Source organism: Nuphar pumila, chromosome 2 (genome assembly GCF_984573655.1).
Source record: "Nuphar pumila chromosome 2, dmNupPumi1.hap1.1, whole genome shotgun sequence".
Classification (NCBI taxonomy): Eukaryota; Viridiplantae; Streptophyta; class Magnoliopsida; order Nymphaeales; family Nymphaeaceae; genus Nuphar; species Nuphar pumila.
The window spans coordinates 98,300,123-98,320,686 of NC_143250.1; the positions used below are offsets into that span (position 1 = coordinate 98,300,123).

General features: G+C 39.0%; 1 protein-coding gene across 1 annotated transcript; it reads left to right on the forward strand.

The window, feature by feature from the left end:
* The first annotated feature begins 935 nt into the window (after positions 1-935).
* LOC149846342 (uncharacterized) lies at positions 936-4,482 on the forward strand. The gene is made up of 2 exons (XM_089997957.1): positions 936-1,041; positions 2,247-4,482. Exons 1-2 carry the CDS (start codon positions 990-992, stop codon positions 4,271-4,273), a joined length of 2,079 nt encoding a protein of 692 aa, XP_089854083.1. The 5' UTR covers positions 936-989; the 3' UTR covers positions 4,274-4,482.
* Positions 4,483-20,564: the final 16,082 nt, after the last annotated feature.

The following is a 20,564-nucleotide window of genomic DNA, read 5'->3' on the forward strand; positions in this document are numbered from 1 at the left end:
CCCTTGCCCTCTAAAGGGTTGCCACGCTTGAGCTTGTCAAAAAGTGACGCACATGGGATTTGAAGCTAGACTGCCGGCCTAGGCCCCCATCTCACTGTGCAAACCCCTCGCAGCTTCGTCACTGGTCTCCTCCAACTACGGGTGCTTACCCTGCTCCTGAATGTGGCAAATATCGAGATATTTATGAAAATATTAGGAGAAATTACCTAAAAGTTTTAAACAGTAATTTCTTGATATATTTTCAAAATGTCGCGATATTTATAAGAACATAATTATCGCGTTTAAATGCAATATTTATATTTTTAATGGTTATTTATAAAAAAACGTGTGTTTTTTGTTTCTGGATATTTTTATTTCTTCATAAAAATCATTTGTTAAAATTTTTAATTTGTTTTACTATACGGGATTTTTCGAAATATTTTTATTTCTCGAGAGTTTTTGGCTGCATAGTCGAATGACTGAAATACACTGGATTTTTAGTTGTCCACTCTTCATCTTATTTGGGTTGAAGATAGAGAGGTTTTCCTCTCTGTTTTTCTTTTTTTTTACATTTAAAAATGGAGGCCCATGTGAACCCACCAGCATGATACTTCCCCCATTCGTCATTAATTCTCTGTCTCTCCATCTCTCTTGTTCCATCCTCCTCCTCCGTGTCTCTTTCTTAATCGCTCGATTGTTCTTGGTGAAAGCAAGCAAGGAACTGTAGGGGTGTCCTTCCAAATCGATTTTGATCCAACTGTCTCGGGCAAGAACCCGTTCCCCTCCTCTGTCCTCCTGCTCTTTCCAATTTTTGGTTCATCTTTCCAAATCGATTACTTTTGTGGTTTCTTGTGGTTGTGTTGTTTGGTGCTTGCATCTTGCTAATTGTGGTTATCAGACGTTATTTTAAGTAGTGACCCTCTCTTTTTCTCTTCCTTGAACAGAGTATTGCATAAAGCAGGCGTTCCCTTTCCCCTCTCGTTTCTTGCGGCAAACCGAGCTCTGACAAGATGAAGGCGACGACTCCCAAGAACTCCAAATGGCTCGCCCAGAATCTTGAAGGTCGGTCTCCCCCTTTCTTCCTTCTTGACACCAAAACTCGGTTTTGAGAACCGAGTTTTCGCTCGCAAGCCTGTGCTTAATCGTGGTCTGTGGTCCGGTTTGGTAACGAGCCGACTGGTCGTATTCAGAAAGTCTTTTGGGGCGAAGTAGGCTCGCAGTCGCAGAGTCTCTTGGTTTGTTGAGATTCTTGAGAGTCAGATTGCTTGGATGGTGGTAGGTCCGAAGTGTGTCGGACCTTATCCGCTCCAAAATGACTGACCCGTGCATTATTGGTGCAATCTTTTCCGACACAGAGAGCAAGTGCTTGGGTAGCGACGGGTGGACCCACATGGGGTTACGTGGATTGGATCGGGTTGGATGCTGTTTGGACTTGATCCAGTTCTTGTTCTGTCCTTTCGTGAGCTGGTAGGTCGTGTTTGATGATCGGACATACCCCAACCGTTTCACCTGGGGATGTGATCAGATCGGGTTACCCAAACCCAACCATTGTTTTGAACCTATCGGACCCAACCCGATCTTAAAAGACCCATCGATTTCGGCATTCTGAAAACCCAGACCCATTTTGAAAACAGGTCAGTTATTGAGCATGAAAAATATAGATCCTGAATCAATTGACCTAATCCATGTTTAATACCTAATCCAAATAGTTTTATGCAAATCACACTCAAACCCAAATACCATAAACGATTTTCTAACCAACCCCTTTCGTATCCTGATCCAAGCCCGAACATGTTTTGTATTCGAACCTTTTTTTATATCCAGCTCAAATCCAGACCCAAGACTATTATGGACCTGAAATCCAAACCAAACTTAACTGGAACCTAATGTATACAAGGACAAATGGGTGGTGTTTTATTTTTGCCGATCCCATAAATGTGTTGGGCATGGTCGATTTAAGAGGAATTCACACCTAGATGTTTAGGTTTCAATGAAAAAAATGATATTTGGAGTCTCACTAAGAAATAGCCGTGCATCTGGGATGATCCAACGGCCAACAGTTTGTTACCACCGTGGAATATGGTGGTTCAGAACCACCATATATTCGCTAGTTTGGCATGGATGGAATTATCACCTGAAATGTGACCAAGTTCGTAAACTGACATATAAAGTTGCAGATAGTGAACTTGGAGACGTTTTCAATTGGTTGCACACGTGCCACAATCAACCGAGTCCGGCTTAACTGAATCGCTCGTTTGGTTTTTCAGAGATGGACAAGAGCGTGAAGCTGATGCTGAAGCTGATCGAGGAGGACGCCGACTCGTTGGCGAGCAAGGCCGAGATGTACTACGAGAAGCGTCCCAAGTTGGTCTCCCTCGTCGAGGAATTCTACCGCATGTACCGGTCCCTCGCCGAGCGATACGACCTGGTGACGGGCGAGCTGAGGAAGAACAGCGAAGATGGCGATTCGTCCTCCTCCGATTCGGAAGGTTTAGACGACTCGGTCACGAATCCGGGTTTGGTCACGCCGGTGAACGGGAGCCCCGTTAGCCTGCCGAAGAAGGTTGCATTCCTGGAGTCGGAGCTCTCGGGCGTGAGGCAGAAGCTTAGCGCTTCCTTGGAGGGGGCGAGGATGGCGAAGCTGGAGATCGAGCAGGTGCGATCTGAGATGGAGACAAGAAAATCGGAGTACGACGTCTCGGCGAAGAAGCTGGAGGAGGAAGCCGGGAGGCTGCGGGCGGAGCTCGCCGAAGCTCGCAGGGAGATCGGTGAACGGACGGCGGAGATCGATCTGCAGGCGGCCAGAGTGGCCGAACTCCAGCGTCTGTTCGCATCGGAGAAATCTGAGATGGTGAGAGAGCTCGCCCGTCTGTCGAGATCCCGTTTGGATCTGGAAGAGGAACGTAAGCGGCTGGGATCGGAGATGGCAACGCTGAAGGACGAGAAATCAGATCTGGAGAACCGGTACGAGACAGTGAAGGCCGAGAACTCGGCTCGGGAGATTCACCTGGAGGGCATGAAGCGCGAATTGGACGAGGCGAAACAGAGGCACGACAGTCTCGTATCGGAGAAGCAGGACCGCGCCATTGTGGAAGCAGCCGGTAAGTTCTCGTCGGAGAAGTCTCGCGTCGAGAAGGAGCTCGGAGATTTGTCAAAATCTCAGGAGATCCTGGAATCGGAGCTCGATCGATGGAGGTCAAAGGGAGAATCTCTGGAATCGGAAATATCACGACTCAGAGACGAGAAATCGGAAGTCGAGAACCGGTTTGAGATGCTGAAAACCGAGTACTCGATTAAGGTGGCTCGCCTGGAGGGGATGAATTGGGAATTGGGCGATGCGAAAGCGCTGTATGATGGTCTCGTCTCGGAGAATGATGCACTTGAAATCCGATTCCGTGAACTGACAGATTCTGCCCGGAAATCATCGTCGGAAGTATCTTTCCTGGAACGTGAATTATTCGGGTTGGTGATCTCGCATTCAAGTCTGGAGGAGCAGCTCGGAATATCGAAGCTCAAGGCCGAGTCGCTTGAATTGCACCTGTCGAAAGTGAAAGCGGAGAAATCGGAAGCTGAGAACCGGGTTGAGACGGTACAGGCCGAGAAATTGGTTGTGGATGGAAAGTTGGAGAAAGTGAGTCGGGAATTGGACTACGCAAGGGTGGAACATGGCCGTATCGTCTCGGAAAAGGCAGTCTTGGAAGCCCGGATCAAGGCCCTGGAGGAGGCGATGCTGAAATCAGCGAGGATGATTGAGCGGATAAATGTAGAACTTCGACAGGTGTCTCAGACTCGGTCAGACCTGGAAGCCGAACTGCAGCGGTGGATCTCAAAGGCCGAGTCGTTGGAATCGGATCTGGGGAAACTGAGGGCTGAGAAATTAGATATAGGGAACCGGCACGAGACGGTGAGGGTAGACGACTCGGAGAAATTGGACGATTGGAAGCTCAAGTACGACATGCTGGTGTCCGAAAACGGTAGAATGGATATTCGGATTGCGGATCTGGTGGCAAAGTCCAAGTCCACTGAGGTCCAGATCTGGAAAATGACTAAGCACCGGGACGAACTGATTGCGGAGCTCGGGCGCCTGGTCGCCAGAACTGCGGCAGACGGGAAGCAGATCCGGGAGGCCGACTCGAGGACCGCGGAGCTGGAGGAGGAGATCGAACGTTTGAAAGCTGCCGTCTCGGCGGCGTCTGAGGCAAAACTGGAGGTGATCCGGCAGCTGAAGGGCAGTTACAACGAGCTCCGGCGGGCGCTGCATCACAACAAGAGGGATAACGCGCCAGCCTCGTAGAGGTTTTCCCGGCCATGACTGCTGGTGCTGGGTTTCAAGACTCTGTTCTTCAAAGTTCTCTGTTTGGGGGATTGGGTGTTTGGGAATTTGGTGGGTCCGAAATGCGACCGTTTCTTGGGTACAGTAGTAAAACTCTCTGTTGCTGTCTAAGCCTTCCGTTTAAAGATACCTTTAGCTCATTGATAATGCACTGCGTTTTGCTCCTTCAACTGAGATCTTTGTTTTAGGCTAAAAATGCCTCAACTCCACGGATCTCTAATCCATTCAGTGCTCGGATAGAGATCCTGAGATTCCGATCCATTTGCATCTTTAGTACCAAAAAAAATTTATGAAAAACGCACAAAAATGGCTGATTTTCTTAAATCCTCATAATTGAGGAACCCCCAGGATCGGATTGTTTGGGGACCGATTTGTTTTGATACATAGAACATTGCCTGGAGGATCAACTTCACCATCCACTTATTATTTTTCTTGTCAGAAACTTTATATATATAGGAGCTTTTCATAAATTTTATGATGGATATTAAATTTATCTATATCAAGTTTGGATAAGTAATACATTGGAACTTGTTAAAGTATCTTATATTAAAAAAAATTTATTTCCTCGGTATTTTAGTACAGAGAAGAATCGTTGTTTGAATTTGATGCAGTGGATGTCAGAGAGATTGAATATAAAATAGTATTCACATTATATGCAGCTTTCCCGCATGGTGGGCATGCAGCGACCTGCTTGACAGACAGCCACTCATAGGTATTTCTTGAAATAGGTGTGATGTCATCGAGATGAATGACCATCAGCAGCAGAGCTGCATGATAAGCCTGCAGTGCCCCTACACACAAAAAAAAAAGACCTTTTTTTTTTTATAAAGTATTTGTCCTTTTTTATCTTGGTTCCTTTCTCCCTCTGTTCAAGATGCTGCTTGTCTTTATGAGTCGAGCAACTTGCATGGTTGTTTAAGTTCGATAGTTACGTCATCATAATTATTCTTATGCTCGAGAATGAATCACATCACTGACACTGACGTATGATGGGATCCATCCTACATTCAATCTTTGCCATCCAACCAACGATTAGGATTGGTCCACATTTCTCACCTTAAAGAATCCTAGTTTATTCAATTGCATCAGTTGGGGGGCTAGGATCATCCCATATACATGTCAAAGGACAGAAACTTTTTTTGTGTACAATAACCCAACGATTAGGGGTGTCAACAGGTCGGGTTTGGTTTTGACCGTGAAACCAGACTTAAACCTGATTTGAGATGATGGTACCGGGTCTGAACTTGGGTTAATCGGATCTACCATAATTGGGACTCAGGTCGGGCCTGGGTTATGAAATTTCTCACAAACCATACCCAGCTCCACATATTAATGGGACCCTCCTGGATTCTAATAGGGTCTTCTCATTTATCACCAAACCCGGTCACAAACCTGACTTGAGCATTTTTTAAAAGGGTAGGCATCTATGTTAAATATTTGAAACTTCAGGTGACTAAAAATACATTTCCCATACCTCAGGTGCCTATATGTATATATAAGCCTTTTCCTTTTTTTTACAAAAAATTTAAAAATTCTACTGTTCTGTTTTGCGTGATATATTTAGACAAGTCAAACTTATCTATCAAATGAATTTTGTTGATTTCCTGATCAAGAAATGTGTTTAATGATTTAATCTAGTTTCAAAAAAGAAGTTTAATGAGTTAATCTATAGTTTCGAAAAAGAAACAAAAACATATAAGAAATAAAAGAGAGAGAGAGTGCCACAGAGCGTGGGTTAGATGTAGGACACCCCCTGAGTCATGACTAAAATACAATAATATGACAGTTACCAGTCATGATTTACCTACATCATGTGCCATGTGGTCCACTGCACCCTGCCCTTGGAACTGGATATTATACGTACGGCTCCCAAACCAGAACCGAATCATTTCAAATTTTTTCAATTGGTCTGTGTTCTTCCCTCTGTTGTCAGATTCAGGTTTTGGAACTTCTTACACAGACAAACTGCCCCCAGAATCAGAGACCTAACCGGGATGGCTTCGCCTTCCATACTTAGTCATTTTTCTGTCTGTGCAAAACTCCGTGGGCTTACCCTTGCCTTCAAGGAATCACCACGCTTCAGCTTGAGCAAGGAGTGACATTCATGGAATTTGAACCTAGACCACCTGCCTAGAAGCCTAGGTCCCATCCCCACTAAGCCAAAGGCTTGAAAGCTTCTTATTTGATCATGGGTGGTGGAGCTTAGCGGACCTGTCTAAGTGGATCTGAGTCAGTAGGACATCCATCTTAGACTGACTTGCATTTGGTTGAACGTAAGATACAATTGTGCGTAAATGTAATGTAACTCACCTTTCAAACAATTATTCAGAGTACCTAAAGCCCAACATTGTTAAAATGGGTCTGAATCAGCTGTTTTAGATCTAATCGGCCCAATGATGATTCAAAAGGGCCCGCTTCAATTCATTTTTTATATTTTTTAAAGGGTTAAATTTTTTTTTTTAATATTTCTTATTTTTTAATGACACATCTGGTGGTAAAAAGTTGATCGATTCAGCCCGATTCAATTTTTTGATTTTTTAAGAAACCAATTCACCTAGTGAACCGATTTTAACAACATTGCTATAGCGCTTGTAAAGCTTGTTGGTAGGCACTGCATATGGATCAAATCGGGTTAGTATGACCCATATCATGTAATGGGCAGTAAAGATATAATTGGACATTCTTTGATTCCTTGATGCTGCTATATTGGTAGTCACAAATATTGGTGATATTTTGAAGATATCATGATTCCATCCATTGTTGTGGTGTTTTCAATGCTGAATATTTGGAGTCAGTAAAAGATCCGTATCCGGGTAAGATATGATCCACTCCAAACTAACAAGGTGAGAATGAACCAGATCCAAACTGTTGCAGCCAAGAGGAGAACGATCAGTTCATGTTGTTATACAACGTATTATCGGTTATATTCAATCCCCACCGCACATCTCAAACTCACTTGGGAACTGTGGGTGTGGGGCCCACGTAGATCTCCATCAACAGAGATGTACGGTGAGGATTGAATATAACCGAAGAATCAGTCTGCTCTCGTTGCAGCCCCCACATGCCGGGGCCTGGGAATCCCAAATCTACCAAAAAGTACCGTCAACCAAAAATTCAAATATGAAGAAGTAGCCGTTGCCGCCGTCTTTATTTCAAACTACCCAACAGTATAAAGCAGTAACCGTTAGCACCCCTATTTCAAACAAACCAACAGTGTGGTGCTTTCAAGCCCATTGAGCTTCACACACTTTACCAACACTCCACACATCGTTTCCTCGTCATCTCTCTTCACAGAGATATGGCGTCAACCAGATCACCCATCACTCCAGCGGACACTTCCCGGCTGAAAATCCTCAGGAAACCGCTGACCCCAAAGAATATTCCGGTGACCAACATCATCAATCTCGCCGGAAACCGCGCCGCCTATGACAAATGGATCACGATTCCGATCGATGGAGCTGCCGACAAGGAGAACCGGCGTATGGCCGGATCTAAGGGGAAAGATCTCCAGTGGAAGAAACCCGTGGATCTGGCCGGCATGATTCCGAATGCCGGAGATTCCGATAAGGAAAACAGCATACGGGGTCGATGACCGGATCTGCTGGCAAAGCTCTCCAGTTGAAAAAATGTTTGGACTCCGGAGGCTGGTTCTCGAACGATAAGCGGATAACCATTCCACTGGCTGGAGACAAGGGAAACAGGAAAATGAGCCCCAAGTTTGAGCTGGAGAAAATAGAATTTGTGGTGAAAAATGACATGGATGCATCTCTTGCAGAGGAATTGGAGGTGATCCGGCAGAGAAACGAACGTCTCCGCATCGAGAAAGCCAAAACAGAGGATATGTTGGCGGTTAGGGACCGGGCGATGAAGAGGATGGAAGAAGATCTCCAACTGAGATGGAAGGTTCAAGAGAGGCTAGAAATGGTGCTTGAGAAATTGCTGATATTAAAGGAGTTGAAGACTTGCATTGTTAGTAAGCAATTTAGAACATGAGTGCATTTTCTTGCACTGTTTTAAGAAATTGTTTCAGTTGGACCGTTTCGTTTGCTATTTAATGTTTTTGAGTTTAGTTTCTTTTACATCTTTTTGTATTTCAGAGTTTCCAACCAGTTGAGTCACTTAGAGAGAGGCATCAATCGAAAACAAAGATAGAAGGTCCGTTTCAGGTGAGTGCATACAATACATAGTATAGCATTCTTTTCTGCAAAAGGCTAAAACTGCGTTTAGTTTTTCTCACAAAAAATTTTATCCGTCTTATCGGTGAGGATATTCCATGCCCCAAAGAGTGATAGTGTTGGTACTCTGCATCTTCATGGAGAACTAAATTTCATTGGATTAATGTCCAAGACAGCGGGGTAGTCGTGACACCATTAGTGCAGGTCATTACTTTATGTGATAAGGAATTTTGCTACCTTAAGGCTGTTAGAGCTGCTGCCACCATTTACCTGAGCTTCCACTCAAAGCTTATAACACTTCTCCTTTCAACCTTCCAGCACCTGGCAAAGCTCATTTTGCTTCCTGGGTAAAGCTGCGCATGAAAAAGGGCTGGCCCTTCCAAAGTCCATTTCCTTTGCATCCTAATGTACTTGCTTTGAGGCTGCCCTACTAATGGTAGCCTCGCAGGAAGGATTTGCTTGAAGCGCCAAGCAAGTGCTTTAGGTCAAGAGAAGTCCCTTATTGATGCACATCCATATATTTAGGCAGACAAAGAAATTGAAAACTTTTCATCATTTCCATTAGGGCACTGTCTTTAATTACAGAGACTAAACCACTTTAATGGTTTTCTTCAATTCATTTCCCTTGAGCTGCACGAGTTGATCAAGTCCATTAGCGGTGCCCGACTGGTGCTAAACTGAGATGATTCATGTTCCCATGAACTCTGGAATTAGAGCGCTATGAAAACATGAGGATGCTGTTTTTTATTCCCAAACAATGATCCAAGTTTGACAGGAGTGACTTTGAGTTGTAGCATGTGATTGCCCTGCAGTTTGAATATTTAATTTATATGATATATAGTATTACTTGGGAGTCGTTTCTGTAATGAGAAAAAGGTTCCAGTTGAAGTTAGTTTTGACTAGAAGTGTTTAAAGTTGAATTGGTTTCTGCAACTGCTTCAAAGAAAAAGAAAAAAAAAAGTGTCACATGAGGCAATAGGTTCACTAATTCGCAAACCTAGAAACAAGGGCAGCCATGTGGATCAAGTCGCCCCTGGACCAATAAGCTTGCCCCCAAACTAGGGGTCCGTTGTAAGTTTCAGTCTTCTTCTTTGAGCATCTGAATTCTGTACGGGAAAAATTCTAGAGTAATTAAAAAAAAAAACCTCCAAACTTATCAGCTATTTACAGAAGCTGCCTAACATTTCAGTTATTATATTTAGCCATCTGCTTTTATAATTCAAGTTTAGAAGACACCCTTGGTCCTAAACTCATTCAGTTGACCTTTGTTTAGCGGGAAGAAAATTACCAGAATACATTCATTGTTCATTTATTTAACAGAAAACCATGAGCTGACATAAGATGGGTTGTTTTACAAAGAGCAAGGCAAAAATGTCATTGTATACCTCAGGCACAGCTCTTTCAAAAGGATGTTCAGGTCATATTGAATATTACTGATTTATGGGTTATATTCAATCCCCAACTGCACATCTTACTTGGTTGAGATGTGCATGGGCCCACTCATATTTCTAAAGTGAGATGTGTGGTGGTGATTGCCTATAACCGATGATCGGTTATATTCAATACGAACTGATCAGCTCTTGCCCTTTCAATGGATAAAGCATTGCAAAATAAGGTCCGAGTCTGACCATCGGATATTCTGCTATTATTTCCATAAACTGCCTGTTTATTTTCCATTAGTCCAAGATGATGATGATGTGTGTTATGAACTCACTCCACTTTGTACTGCTTATAGATGAGGAGAAATCTTAGTCATACACAATCATGTTGTCCATTAACTGTTCCAAATTTTGGTTAACTATAGATGAGGAGCAGCATGATTTCTGTTAGAAATTTCCCGACCATTGCATTAAAGTTTATAGAGTTTCTCATCTTCTTGTGGGTAACACAACCAACCTTTTCTTTTGATCAGGTAAAACTGGAAAGTTCAGAAAAGCAAGTGGTCATTGAAGCAGCAGGAGACATGACAAAGACTGATACATTTATGTAGATAACCTTTTCTTTCCTCTGTTTGGAGGCCTTTGCTTGAGGCTTGATTTGTCCTACATATGTTGGTTTGCATTTTTCATGCAGATTAGTGAAAAGGCTTTCTGCATAATCTTTAGTTCATGAAAAACATAAAATCATTTTTCCATTTGTTGAAGCATGAGTCAAGTTTTTGTCATATGTAACTTTCTTTGTTTTTCTTAAATATCAAGAACCAGTCAGGATGAGAAGCTCAAGGATTGTCAATATTGGATTTCTTCTTTCCGCAAATGATAAAGACTTAAATTCTTGTCATAAACATTTGGTCTGACATGCAGTTTGTTAGGTGTAAGAAGGGAGAGAAAATTCAAAGAAGAAACTGGGTTGTTTAGAGGAAGTGGTCTTGATGAGGTGGAATAGTCCCATATTGCTTGTGCTTGAGTTTTCTGTGGGCTTTATAAGCCACATGTGAACTCATACACTTGTTTTTTAGAACAAGAGAGTGGGATGACCACCACACACACGGGCGGGCGCGCCGTTGTGCCAGGCCGGGCCGGGTACGGGTTCGGGTAATTGGCCCTTTAGGGCCATATCCAATCAAGACAAAGTACCTTTTTACCCAAAGTTTATTTGGATATTTGGATTCTGTAATGGGTTATGGGAAATGGTAATGGGTCATGACTCCTCGTAGTCCGTGCCCGTTATGGCTCTTCGGATTTCGTAACGAATCTCGATCTTTCGAAGTCCGTTAACGGATCACGTCTCCTCAGAATCCTTAACGGGTCCTTCCACGTTTCATAACCGTTCGTGGAGGTTGTTTTCGAAGGACAATCCGCCGGCGTGCACCGTTCGGTTCGTCGTGGCTATTGTATCCTGGGGGAAGGACGCCGAACCCTGATTTGCACTGTATGTGGGGGCGAATCTTCTCTAAGGGAAGTACTTTCGTACGCCTTAGCCTTTTGCATAATCTAAACATGTTCTTGTTGTTTCTATTATGTTCTTTGCATCTGTTTGTTCTTTTGCACATGTCTGGATTTTGGTTTGATGTGGAAAATGTCATGCTTGCTCCATGTTCTTGTTTCGATCTACTATTAATCATGATTTATATGTTGTTTTATATCATGATGTTGATTGCGAAACTGTATGATCCGAAATATGATCCAACACAGTTTCCTACAGAGAAAAAAGAATTAAATTCAAAAATCCAAAAGCTGAGAACATTGGTAAGGTGGAGCTGTGAATGAGGCTGGACCTTTGTAGGATATAAGACCTCAGATCCAACTATACCCAGTTGGTAGGGAAGCCAACAAATTCATTTAGTTTGATTTGGATTTAGTTTTAGAGTTTTCATCTGAATTCGAGTCTGAGTGATGTAATCTTACAAGGAAATTTTACAAAACTACAGTTTATCTAAGAAAAACAGGTAATGACAGGAAAATGCAGGAAATAAGAAAGAAACTGGAAATTAACTGAAATTAAAAGAAATAAAATAATTGAATTTCATATCCCAATCAATTGAACTATTACATAAATCTCTCATCTATAAATAAATGAAAATTTCCTAATCCTAAATCAAACAACTTCCTATTCTAATAATTTTCTAAAAAGATAAAACTTATATTAAAGATATGAATCATGCACAATGATCCAATATCCAAACACAAAATATCCAAATACAAAGATCCAAAAAGATAAAAAAAAAATCTAAGATGAATTCAAATGGATCTTGCTAGAATTGGTTTGCATTGCTTTCCTCCTACATCATTCTCCTCGGTTCGGAGGAGACTTGCGCTCAAGTCTTGATCCTACTTGCTCTTGTTCCAGTTCCGCTATGTTGTTCGGGTCAAGTACTCACAATTTGCAAGGTGAACATAACCATGCTCTTTAAACTGAGGATATTGAGCACGACCCACTATGTGAACTGCAGAAAAGTCAAGTATACTCCTGTCAAACCATCCATAGTATTCTACTAAACCTCTATGTAGATCTGAATTAAATGGATCAAACACATCCAATAGAAGTATGCTCCAATTGAAGTTGTCATGGATACGGGTTGGATCTGTTGTACCAAAATATCCATCTCTCCATGCTCCACATGTTTAAGATCCCCAATCAAGTTTACCACTTAGACTAAGTCTGGGTTGGGGAGAATGGGTGCAAGAGTCTTTTAGATCTGAGCCCAAGGTTTGGTTTGATGGGATTCACTAGGAGGTATATCCAATTGGTTTTGGATATCAGAAGATTGGGTTTGGATAGTGGATAGAATATAAGAGGATTCACCTTGGGTTGGGTCTAGAGGAGTTTGGTGAAGTTCTGAACCAAGAGTGATCAATGGTTGTTCCACAAACCTAATATGCATCATTCATTGCAAGTATGCAAAACCAGGTTTGAAATGGGAAGCAATTGAAAGAACCGGTTCTGGGATGAACTAATTCGGTCCATCCCATCGTGTAGGAAGTCTCGCGGTGGAAAAAGGGTGGTGAGCTAGAGTTATGAAAACCTAGCCCACCCGTCATAGTGACAAAAGTTAAAAACGGTAAAATATAGTCTTTCAAAAACTCACAAAGAATTTGAATTTTTTTTATAAATCTTGCATTTTTTGGCAAAATCTTGGCAATAAAAAATAAATTTTAAAATGTAAAAAACAAAAATTTTTATAAGAAAATATTAATAAAAAATATTTAAAAATAAAAGCATGCGGTATTTTTACGATAAATAGTCATATAAAACATAAATATTGCACATTTAAATTGTGGTATTTATGTTTTTTCATAAATCTCGCGATATTTTGAAATTCTCACAAGAAAATATCATTTTAAACTTTCAGGCAATTTCTCATGTTATTATTGCGTGATTTTCATAGATCTGGTGATATTTGTCACTATGCCGCCACCAAGGAGGAGTCGTTGGGAGGACCTTCAGCAGGCGACCAGGGTTGACGCCGGTCGGTGGTTGTTAGCGGTGTGATCCATAGAACGAGCCCTTCACCGGCTGGCAGTTGGGTGATGACAAAAACAGGGAAGAAGTGAAAGGAGGGATAGCAGGTGTTGAGCGGGTCCGTCGTGGTTTGGGTAGAATGGGAAGGGCAATGGGGACAAAGGGAAAGAACAAGGGGTGAGAGGCGAAGGTCTGGTCGATCAGACTTAGCTAACGGTGGTGGTTTGCAAGGGCAAATGTGGATGCGAAAGACAAGCAGGTTGTAGGATTTAGAACTGTGGTGTGCGTAGTGAAGGCGAGCTCTAGGTAATAGAGGAGAAGTGAATAGGGAATAGATTAACGACCTACTTCACAAGGGATTCCTTGATGAAATTATTGAGCTCTCTCACTGTGTTTGAAGAGGCAGGGGCTGGGATACTTATCCTCCCCTAGGTAACCGTTATCGAGCCATAACCATCTCATTGGATTTCCAAACATGTTGAAAATCCAATGTGATGTGGGACCTTCCACTCTCTTAGTAGTTCACAACATAATGGCCGACTACGTAAGTGGGTTATTGGATTCCTGACCCACTACTCTAGATCATTTGATCTAATACCTAGATTCACTACTTGGATCCGTACCAAGATCCAACATCTCTCACTTGGCTATATGGGGCGAACACCCACATTGTATCATAACCAATGCATTATGTATCACACTCATTTCACATAACCATATGGGTTTTGCCATGACATCAAGGGGTTTTACATACGCTAGTTGGATTTCTCCTTCATGATATATTTTTATCATGAGGCTATTCACAAACTACGTTATTTTTTTATTATGTCATAAATTTTTATCATAACCCTTAATGTGCAACAATTTATTTCAAGTATTCACCATTCACTACATATTGAATCATGCAGTCAATAGTTTTAAAGAAAAAATGAATACATTATAACGTGGTTCTCACATAGTCATGGGTTTTTTTATGACTCTTTCATTACCATACCATAGGTATGCACACTAATGGAGTACTATAAAATTTATTAATTCATGAATCTATGATTTGCCAAACATAGCAAATACTCTTACTTTTCAAACTTTCATTATAGTTTATACTGATACTATCCATGTGCACTATCACATGTTGATCACCACCTAATCATTTTAGATCAGTATATCCAGATTTAAATAGTTATAAATGTGACTGACTAACACGTGTTTCATTTCATGCATAAGCTTTTAAAGCATGAAAAAAATCTCTTCATGCATTCATACAAGTATACCATAGGGAGAATTATTTATGATGATTATTTATCAGTATATATAAATAAATATTCACATATACATGTACAAAAATTATAATTCAACTCTCATTATTCCAATGTATTGAATTTAAGCAATATTTGCATTAAACCATGACATCATGAGGTTTTACATACACTAGCTGGACTTTTCATTCATGATATATCACCATCATGAGGATATTCACACACTAGGTTGATTTTTCATCATGAAGTAAAGCATAAATCTCTATATCCAAATCCAATTTGGATATGCACCAAATTCATATCCAATAGAAATTATCTCATTACCATTTGAATATGCTAAACATGAAAGTCAATTTCATGGCTTTAATCAAACCATAAGCTTGTGAACATATAAGTTTATATCCATTACCGAATCCGCTCATGTTCTAAATCAAAATCCATTGGATTTGTATAAGACCATATCCAAATGCAACTTGAGATGTTCTCATCAAGTCCAATACGGTTCATATTAAAATGGATCTCTATACAAGCTTAAATAAAACCATGGATCATACAGGATTTGACCATAATCTAAATCCATATCCATAACCATATGTTTCAAATGCAAATGGATCCACATCACATATCCACCATTCTATTTATTTGGATCTATCTGGGTCAAGCAAAGACTCATATAAAATATATTATTAGGTTCAATATCTGCCTAGTTACTATTCAGATCTACCATAAACTCTGGATCAAATATGAATCCATGTCTCATATAGGGGCATTATACTTTTCCGAATCCATCACAAAACTTGGATCAAATCTAGATACATATCTCATATCCAGGCATCCGAATCTAACACTAGATTTGCTCAATAAGAGAACCTAATTAAGGAACTAGCAAAAAATTATACATGTATCTGATCGTAACTGGGTTCATATTATTCTATGAGCTTTGAGTAAAAAATAATTTTGGACTGGATCTTAATACTTATCCAAGTTGAGTTATTTGCTTAATATCTAAATAACCTCAAAACACTCATAAAATGACCTATTCAAATATAATATTAGTTCAAGTTGTTTAATTATATTTTCTAAATCTAGAAGTTATTAGTGGATATATTTAGATCCATTTAAGTTTAATAAGATCCAATAATATTGTTTGGATCTAAACTCATACAATTGGATCTATACTCAATCAATTTGATATTATTCATATTTTGATCTATCCAAATCCATACAAATTCAACCATATTCAAAAAAATTTACTAGATCAAAACAAGGTTTGTGTCACCTTATTGGATCCAAACATCTGATCTAATACCGATCAGATTCAATCTTGACCCAAACAATAGATCTAATAGATCCTAGTTCAATTACACTTGATCCATATAAAACTGGATGAAAAGACATACTGAATCAAAATATAATATGATTCAAAACATGAACATAATATTGGTTGATCTTTTTGCAGTGATATTTTTAAAATATATATTTTCAATAAAACATTTGGAAAATCGTCAACCAAAAGTATAAAAATTGACTTTCCATGAATGTGGCAAGTACGGATCGAATCCTCAGGAAATGGGACAATATTCGTAATTATCTCTAAAAATTTTACTTTATTAATATAACAATTGTTTACAATAAATTAAAATAAATATAGTTGAATTACACACTAATAAATAATTAAAAAATAACTAAAACACTCTGAATTCGGCTGCTCAAACCTTCTCCAGATCACAGGGGCATTTTCATCTTTTCACTAATTCTAACTTTCTCATGCTTGACGAGATTACCCTTTAACTTGTAATTGCTTGTCAACCTAAAACACAGAAATAAGAAGTCAGTAAATAATTATGATAAGTAATTCTAAAAATTACATTAAAACTAATTCTAAAATTAATTACTAATTCTAAATTATAATTAAATTAAAAATAAACTAAAACAACAATATCTAATTAAACTAACTAATTATATTAAATCTAACTAAGTTAACTATTGTAAACACACTAAGTAATATGAAAAAACATAAGAAAACTATCAAAAACTAACTAATTAACAAAGTTACAATTTTGCCCTCAATATAGTGCAAAATTGAATTCTGACAGGTTTTAAAAAACAAACTGTTTGAAGGGGCAAACAAAGTCCAAAATTGATGAAATTTCCTCTACTCTATTTCTGACAGATTCAAAAATCTGTTAATTTTTATAAAGTTAAAAAATTCATCCGGAAGCTACGGAAATAAGCGTTTCAAATCCGATAAAATCTTAGAAATTGCCTATCCCGAAATTTAAAAACCCTAAAAACCTTTTTTGAAAAATTCTTAAAACTTAGACCAAATCAGGTCCAATTGAGAAGATTTTTGGTCTGTTGATAGTTAACACACCAATGAAAAGAATAAAATAAAAATTTTAGCAAAACTCTGAAAAAATGCACATAAAATGATGATTGCAAAATGTTGTAAAATCCAATTTTGAAATTCAGTGCACTATTCACATGTAATAATTCAATACATGCACTATTAACTTAAAACACTTGGAAAAACAGACATTTACAGATCTAAGGACATTAAATAACACTAAGTACACTAAGGAATTCAATCTAACATAAAAACCTAAGTTATTTGAAAGAAATACAAGTTAGTTCTAAAATAACTGAAATACATGCAATTACTAAACTCCATTAAACTAAAATACAACTAAGAGTTAGAATATTCAAACTAATGAAATTAACTTAATATAAACTAACTACTTAACTCGAAAAAGAAAATTGAATTTAAAACTAACTTTAAATTAAAGTCAAAAACTAACTTAAACCTAACTAGGGTTAATTGATCTAATTAGAGTACTAAGGGGTGAATTTGAAGTTGACTTTGACTTAGAGGCTCACTCCCCCTAGGTGGACCCCACTAGGGCTAATTACTAATTAGCAAAGATTAGACTTACCTAATTAAACACCCTACACGATTTTGAAAATCAAACACAAAGTCAAAACTTACTAAAATGAAATGCAAAGAATGCAATGTAAAAAAATGAATGCATGCACTACTCCACACGCCTAATTCAAATGTTTCCTAAAAAATTATATGCAATTAATTAATTATACTATGTAATTAGTTGAAAGGAGGTAATAACGTTAAGTGGCAAATTTGAAGTTAAGTAGGCCCCATACACTCTTGCCTAAAGGAGATACTTGACTTCTTCAAAGTAAAAAATTGTCAGCTCTATTGGGCCCACATGATTTTTGGCTTGAATAAGAAATAAGATATTCTTTCTAAAACAAATCAAGAAGGCTTTAGGGAAAAAAATGAAAATTAAGTCTATTGCCTAAATTGACATAGATGAAAAGATCCTCTTGGTTGGGTTGTTTGAAAATGAGTCAACTTTCTAAAACCAAAACCCACAAAATTTAGAAACCACTTCATGCCCAAAATCGCCACTCTTGCACATTGACACCTATGCCCTTCATCCAAAATTTGAAAATCACTAATTATACTTTGTCTAACTATACTAATCTAATTGAATACTAACTTAATTACATGGACTAATTTGGAATGCAATAAAAGTCATGAAATGCTATTTATTCAAAAAATGCTAATTCTATTTTAGCTAACTATTGACTACACCTAGATGCAATGAACCTAGACACTAAAATGAACTTTCCTAAACTCAACAGGACTTACCAAAAATGCTAGAAGCTTGCTGGACATCAATGGTTGCCGTCCCCTTTGGAGAAGATGACAACCCCTAAGACACTAAAAACGATTTTACAATGACAAAAAGAAAAATGATTTTTACTAAGCAAAATTTGAAACACTCAAAAATGAATTTTCTATTTACCTTAAACCACAACTAAGATCGACTCTAGACTGTATAAAACCACCCTCTAACCTATTGTTTCTGCTAAAAAAAAATCAGAATGTTAAAACTTGACACAACACCAAAATCAGCTAAACTATCCTTAGCCGATTTTCACAAATAACCTAAACCCAATACACAAACTAATTTCATATCCTAAACTAAGATAAAAAATCGATTTTAAAACTGTAAAAACACTAAATTAGCAGACACTTGCGGTAAAAAAAAATAGAAAATGATTTACGCAAAATCATAAGAATCAGTTAGACAAGATCTAACCAAATTTTGCAATTGGCAAAAAATGACAATATCAATCTAATTGGCACTTAATGCAAGGCCAAATTTGATTTATACACTGACAAAAATGAGAATTACAGACAGTGGTTTACTGTCAAAATCAGAAAAAAAAAATTTGTTTTTTACGTCTTTATTGGACTCGACAAGGGTGACTCGATCTATACTAAAAGAAAGGAGAAGGAAGAAGACACACCTCAAAGGGTTGTCCGACGAGGGAGGGGGGAGAAAGAGCGATAGATGGAGGTTGAAGTCATGCCCCAGCATGTCTTTAAAGGTCTGCACGGTGGTTCTATGATGTTGCACCTATCTCAAGGTCAATTTGAGAGGGTTAGAAGAAGAAAGAAGAAGACCGTGTGCGAGATAGGATCGGCCACTCCCCGTCGATGTAGATGACACACTGACGGGAAAACCCTTCTTAGGTTTGCACCACCTGCAAAAACACAGTACAACTAACAAAGAAAAGATAAACATAAAGTGAAAACAGAAGGAAAAGAAACGAGTAGAAAGAAAACACGCAAGGGAGGGTGTGTGTGAGAGAAGAAGGTAGAGAAGAGAGAGAGAGAGATGAGAGAGAGGGGAGAGGGGCGATTTTCCAAACACTCAAAAAATGTGTTCTCCATTTTTTTCTATACTTTTATACTCCCTAAACTCTATCTAATTCAAAAAGCCACCTAAATAAAAATTAGTTTTAGTTTAAATGCCTAAACTACTTGTTATTTGCATCTAACTACCAAAATGCATTAGAAAGAGGTGGTTTTAGGAAAATATTCTTGAAAAATACTTTGGGTCATGTGAGTTTGGGATATTTAGGGTTTAGATCCAGTCTAAGATCCAAATTAAAGCTCTTGGGTCGGAACTGGATCTAGTTGGCCTCGAAATCTGATCCAAAACTCTAAAAATGCAATATTTTCTTCATTTTAATTCTGATTCGAGTAAAATTTGAATCAAGACCTCTTTGTATCTAAATCCATCAATACATGGATTCTAAACCTTTAAAACACGTGAAAATGCATTGTTTTTATATGAACATGATGTGCATTTCATGCATCATCAAATATTAAAGCATATAAAAAATAATATGCAAAAACAATATTTCAGGATCCAAGTAAGATGCATGCTAAAGACCAACCTCTCCCATATCAGGGTAGAGATCCAAAGCAGATTATAAATGAGTCTAAAAGAAATTTACCAGATCCAATCAGGTGTATAAGAAAATACCTATATTGAATTGATCCAATTCATATCCAAACCTATCTAGATAAAACTCTCGAAGATATTTCACTAACTAGAAGCATTTTTCTGAGTGACACCATCGACTCTTTTCGATTGGGACCGACACCTTGATCTTGTCAATGATGAATCAAACGGTCGAGTGCATGACATTGTGGTGGACAGAGGAGTCGGTGCTCATGACATTGCAGCCCAAGTAGGCCTCAGCAATCTTATGCATCTTCCTGAGATCCATCATAGAGATCTCCTCATCGGTAAATTGCTTCTCGACGATCATAGACTTTTCACTTGAGTCGGCAATCACCTTAAATGTCCAGAGCTTAATGTCGCTATGCATGGAGTCATTGCTACCGATCTGACCCTCCTCAGCGGCCATGGCACCTTATGGTTGTCGAAATCGTATTACACCACAAGAAAATTGCCAATTAGCAACGAATTTTTTCAGTCGCCACTTTGCAACGAATTTAGCGACAGAAACTTATTCGTCGCTAAGATTTGTAATATTGACGGATGTAGCGACGAAAAAATGTTTGTCGCTACATCCGTC

What these genes read in the sequence shown, in the direction of transcription:
- LOC149846342 (XM_089997957.1), top strand. Translation starts at nt 990, where the DNA reads ATGAAGGCGACGACTCCCAAGAACTCCAAATGGCTCGCCCAGAATCTT. An exon ending in GCTCGCCCAGAATCTTGAAG is followed by an intron (nt 1,042 to 2,246) that starts GTCGGTCTCCCC and finishes TTGGTTTTTCAG; the next exon opens with AGATGGACAAGAGCGTGAAG.